The sequence below is a fragment of the Cynara cardunculus genome, assembly GCF_001531365.2.
Source record: "Cynara cardunculus var. scolymus isolate 2C chromosome LG 9, CcrdV1, whole genome shotgun sequence".
Taxonomy (NCBI): domain Eukaryota; kingdom Viridiplantae; phylum Streptophyta; class Magnoliopsida; order Asterales; family Asteraceae; genus Cynara; species Cynara cardunculus.
In genome coordinates, this window is record NC_037536.1 from 13,075,865 (window position 1) to 13,081,768 (window position 5,904).

The 5,904-nt window shown below is 37.5% G+C and overlaps 1 protein-coding gene across 2 annotated transcripts; it reads right to left on the minus strand.

Moving 5' to 3' along the window:
- Nucleotides 1-1,880: 1,880 nt before the first annotated feature.
- LOC112517614 (uncharacterized protein Os08g0359500) lies at nt 1,881-5,574 on the minus strand. 2 transcript variants are annotated; one of them, XM_025124961.1, is made up of 6 exons: nt 5,488-5,574; nt 4,465-4,645; nt 3,328-3,481; nt 3,110-3,147; nt 2,843-3,026; nt 1,881-2,262 (listed from the first exon to the last, which is right to left on the minus strand). In XM_025124961.1, the coding sequence occupies exons 1-6, from the start codon at nt 5,490-5,492 to the stop codon at nt 2,171-2,173; spliced, it is 654 nt and encodes a 217-aa protein (XP_024980729.1). In that variant the 5' UTR covers nt 5,493-5,574; the 3' UTR covers nt 1,881-2,170. The 2 variants fall into 2 exon arrangements, with proteins under 2 accessions (XP_024980729.1, XP_024980728.1); XM_025124960.1 differs by having other exon boundaries at nt 4,465-4,648.
- Nucleotides 5,575-5,904: the final 330 nt, after the last annotated feature.

A 5,904-nucleotide genomic window follows, 5' to 3' on the forward strand; every position in this document is an offset into this window, starting at 1 on the left:
TATATATATATATATATATATGTGTGTGTGTGTGTGTGTGGAGCATGGGCGGACCTGATGTGGTGGCATGGGTGGCACGTGTCACCGTATTATTTTGCGATCGAAGGGTAAAAAATTTAGGTTTGTTAACGGTGCTACCGTATCGTTTTAGAAGGTGCTACCGTATTTCCCTGAAATTCAAATGGTGCAACTAAAACCCAAACAAAACAAAGCCCAAATAACCAAAACCATACTTTTTTGTAATTATTTTTGGGTATATATTGACCGTTTTCAAAAGATGAAGACACGTCGGGTACAAGTTTATGAGTTGTTTATCGGTACTTAGGGCTGTAAACAACCGAACGAACACGAACGGAGGCTTGTTCATGTTCGTTCGTTTAACTTAACCGAACAAACGAACGAACACGAACGGTAAACGAACGAAAATCTTTGTGTTCGTGTTCGTTCGTTTAGAAATAAGGTGTGTTCGTGTTCGTTTATGTTCGTTCGTAAACATGCTAAACGAACGAACATAAACGAACGGGCTAAAAGAACATAAACGAACATAAATAAATATTATTTGAATTCAAAGTAAATAAATAAAAGATAATATATTAAACTTAATATATAAACAAAAATAAACGAACATAAACGCACGTAAACGAACGGTAAATGAACGAACGTTCACGAACATAATCGAACGAACGAGACTCTTATTCATGTTCGTTCGTTTAACTAAACAAACAAAAAAAAATAGTTCATGTTCGTTCATTTATTAAATAAACGAACATAAACGAACTTCCCGTCGAACGGTTCACAAACGGTTTGCTGAATGTTCGGTTCGTTTACAGCCCTATCGGTACTATAGAAACCATATTTTTTGTAATTATTTTTAGATATATATTATACTATATTAATTATATGGTGCCACCGTTTAAAAAAATTTCTGGGTCCGTCCCTGGTGGGGAGTCCGTATATATTCATGTAAAATGAAATGGACATTAAATAAAGGTCAAAATTGCAAAGTGAGGACAAAATAGGAAAAAGTAAATTCCGTTGGTGTCTGAGAGGTTGCCACATGGCTGCAATATTTGTAAAAATGTGACCGGTTCTGAAATTGATTACAGGATAGTCATGATCAGTTACGGATTCGTAGTTCTAAAATCATCTGAAACGGTTGTAGAGAATAAATATAACGAGTCACAAAACTTGGTATCAGGACTCAAAGAATTTTGATCATTTTGTTTGAAAAAATAGCCTAAAGAAATTCCATGTTGGCAAGAAACTCCAACCAATAGATGTGGTCGTTTGTTAAGCACCGACTAGCGATTTGTTTTTTGTAAAGTATATAACATTGATATTCAGAAAAACTCATTATTCTCAACAGATAACCGAAGACGAGACTTAAACCTTTAAACTCCTAAGAGATAGATCTACCGACAATACAAATGCTACCAGGCTGTCCAGGCCATTGACCCTAAAGGGTTGTATACTTACGGTTAATGAAATTAACAGTCTGGAAAACCTTTTTCAATCAACCAATACATTAAGCCACTACCAAACATTCATATACAATCGACCAAATAAGCCGAGTCCTATTAAGCTGCTAACTAAAAGACTCTTAATTATTAAGCCATGAAGCCAAAATGACTATATAGAGTAAACCATAACCCCTCACTTGTCCCCATTAAGCCACCTCAATGAAATCAATACCATAAAAAACCCAAAACAACTCAAGCCGCTCTCTTTACCTCCCTCAAGCCCACCAGTCATCTGCCTTTCAAACATATAAATTTATCCAAACAGACAACTTAACCCATACAGTATTTGGCCAAAAGAAAAACCAAACCCTATGGTTAATAGGGTTTTAGAACAAAATATTGATCAACAAGACACAAGAATCTTTGAAGCAACCTCAATAAATGACCCAAAAAAAAGGTGGCAAATTTAACATCTCACAACTGAAAGCAAAACAATTAAATATAAGAGTATGATATGCCATACAACCTCTACTAAAATTACAACACTCAAAAGTCCAATATTAAAAGAGGGGATAGTAGTATGTTTTTAGTCAACATCCAAGTCTTGAGAACACCATGGTTTTGGGTAAAAAGTGTGCAAATATGGTCCGAACTTGAAACCCGAATTGCACCATCATCAACTTCAAACGGGTCTTCCATGTTGACTAAACCTATGTGCTCGGTACAGCTGCTTCGGCCTTCTCCTCGGAAGCCCCTTCCGCTGCCTTGCTGGTTGCACCCGTCTTTGTTTCCGCTTCTTGACCTACAATGTGAAAACCTTGTTACTATCGTGCAAAGAAACTAGGTTGTAAGTTAGGGCGAATTTGGTACATAGACATGACTCAATGGGCGGGAATATAGGTTTTAGGGTTTTAATTTTGACATTGGTATTTTAATGATTTCCCAAGCTTGCCTCATCTGTGGTTTTTGTTCCCCTTATTTTGGTGGAACGGAAAAGAAATGCATTTTTGTCCCACCCAAGTGCTGTCTTGTCCTGATCTCATCACTCCGAACACGGGACAAGCTTTTGTACGGTCATGTTCAGCAAACCAGAACACACCCCTAAGGACCCAATAAACAATCCTTTTTCACAAACACAAGAAACTAAAACTTATATCCCTTCTATACAAGCCATGTAAAATGAAATTTGGGTAAACCAAACAAACCCAAAATGTCCCACTCAGAAATAGGATATGGGGAACTAAGATGTATGCAGACTTGCCCTCTACCCAAAACAGTAAACAAAGAGTAAACTTCTAGCAGCATTCCAATTTTAGCAAGTTAGGAGAACAGTTCGTATATGGATTACAACATTTGCGGTTATAAGAGCGTTAATTAGGTACCTTCATCATCGCTATCTTCAAGATCATCAGCCATTGAAAAATCACCCATGTCGGGCATACCACCCATACCGGGCATCCCCATACCGCCCATGCCGGGCATTCCCATGCCCCCCATTCCGGGCATCCCCATGCCCCCCATTCCAGGCATCCCCATGCCGCCCATGCCACCCATGTCACCAAATTTCTGCAAGAACCCGTTTGATAGGAGAAGTCATTAACAAGATTAAACAGAAATTAAATTATACTTTTAAACCATAATTTCCTTACCGAGAAATCCATTCCTCCCATGTCAACATCCGTGGGACCTAACACAAGAAAGCAAATATTAGGGGTATGCAAAACCCAAGTGGTCCGAAAAGCCGAACCCGAACCAAAAAAGAGGTGTTTGTGCAAAATCCCAAAAGCCCCGATCAAATTTGTGTATGCATGATAAATTAACAATGGTGGAACCGATTAATAGCAAATTGGAATACGGTATAACATACCGGCTTCGTCATCTTCATCTACCCATTTGTCCCAATCAACTTTCACATAATGCGGGGTCTTGCCATCTCCGGACAGAAGTTTCTTCCACCATTTCGGCTCAGCTTTCTCCAAAATACAAAACACACTTCTCTCCCCGGTATTTATTTTGCTCTCCTACATAAAGGCAGCAAAAAATCAAACATTAAATTACTAAAAAGGGAAGTAAGAACGGAAGGTTAAAATTTTCTATTGACGCTTGCTAGAAATGTAGAACGAGAAAAGATTATGTAAATATGGCTTACATAATTGAAAAACCCCAAACCACAAAAAGCTCATTTGTTTAGGGGAAAAGTCCAGAAAAACACAATGAGCTTTACCATTTTGAATGATCAAGTCCCTAAGCACTCTTTTCAGATATATAAACCATTGAACTTCTTCATTTTGGATTACCAAGTCGATGAACATTTTTCTTGAATAAACGAACTTTTAGAAATTGGTTACCTACATCCTTTTAACTCAAAAAAGCAACTTGTAACTGGCTAGAATAGTTTCAACTTTCAACAGTAAAAAGAAGTTTAATCTAACCATTCCCAAACCCTAGCCATTCAAACCCCTTGCACCGAACGCCATTGCTCCCCCTCGCCTGCCAATTGCCATCCCAGCTATCGATCTCCCTCTTTGTATGTCTTTTGTCTTTCAATTCTCCCTCTCTTCAAACAATCTAATGGGGTACGTATAGACGGATAAAAAAGAGGGAAAATCGGAATACAAAAAAAATCAAAAGAGGGAGATCGATAGCAAGGGCCAAAGGTGGCGATGGAGAGCGGACTACAATGCGGTGGCAACGTGTAGTGATGGCCTACGATGCGAGTGGTTTGAATGGTGTAGGGTTTGGGACCAGTAAAACTAATTTATGTTTTTTTTTTACTTTAAAACATTCCTAGCTGGTTACAAGCAGCTTTTTGGGTTAGAAGCATGTAGATAACCAATTTCTAGAAGTTGAATAATTTATTTATTCAAGATACTTCATTAAATTTGGAACTAGTAAGTAATTGCAACCACCGAACTAATTTTGGAACAATGATCAACTCATACATTAAAAGGGTAATTGGTCTGTTGTGACTACAAAAGGGGTTTCAAAGTGAAGAACTACTTACGTCTACATTAACTTTGTCGAAAAGCTCAAGCTTCAGGTCATACTGATGTGTACCAGCCGTAGCAGAGAATGTAAAAACTCCTTCGGGAGCAAGATTGACCTTGGCATCTTTGGTATCGGCCAATAGCACCGTGATGAAAACTTTGTCTTCCCTCTGAGCCCACTTCACCTCGGGAATGCGACTACTAAGATTAAAACGTTTCAGAATTTCGTTAGCTACATGAATAAGCACAGAAATAAGAGAGTTATACTCTGTTATTCATCTTCACTTGTTTGTTTGTAGTTGTTGTTTTGTGACGTATCTTGTTGAACTTCAATTTGTTTCTGAACTCTCGTATGATTCGCAAGTGATTATGTTTTGGGGGTTTGAAAAGCTAGGTGATCAATTAGCATCTGTCCCCTCGAAAGATTAGCAGTTGTGGAGTATAATTTGGGATTTGAGCAATCAATTAGACTGGATAATTTGCTATTTTTCAATTAATTCATTGCTCACAAAACCCACCATTTATTGCTCAACATATAGCTACCAAATACCTAGAAATCTCAATAAATATACCAAACAAGAAGTAATTGCCTCGCCAACTATTTACCAAATACAAGACAACATCAACATTTCCAACCAATAATGTTGTCAACAAATTACTTTCTCTAAAACCACTTGACCTAAATTCTAAGTTGCTAAATACATCAAAACATAAGCAAAAACGTATAAAATATTACCACCATCCAGCAAACTAATCAAAACATCCCAATCATTCAGTCCAATTAATTGCAAATCCCAAATTAAACTCCCGAACTGTTCATCTTTCGAGGAGAGAAACAAAAATGCTAATCAATCACCTTACCTTTCCAAAACCCCAAACATAATCACTTCCAATCATACGAAAACAAAGCAAACTTCAACAAAATACGCCATAAAACAACAACAACAACAACAACAAACAGTGAAGTACGAAAAGGATAACGCAAGATCGAAGGAAATTAAATTGAAATCTGCGAAACAGTAGGAAGAACAGAAGATTACCTCATCTTTGGTATCTAGAAGAGGAAAGAAGAAAGCGAAAGAAAACCCTAGAAACGCAGTTAAGCTCTGAAAAAGGGTGAGCTTGATTACTTCCCTTTAGTACCGGATGGCTTCTCTCTTAAACCCTTAAAAGATTCCAAAAGCGTTGTTCATGTTGGGCTTTCTTTAGAGCCCGTTTCACAAAATTGGGCCAGAACTTTTGGCCCAATTGTTTTTGGGCCTTCAAAATAGTTTTTAAGCCTTTACTTTCGATGGGCCTAGCACTCAATAGTCAATAAAGATAGGAAAGAAAAATAAGGGGGTGTTTGGGAATTGTGATTGCTTATAAAAAACAACTTATTGACTTATTCTGGTGTGACATCGGTAATAAGAATTTTTGAGTGTTCAGATAAACAGTTTATACTGATGCTAAACCGG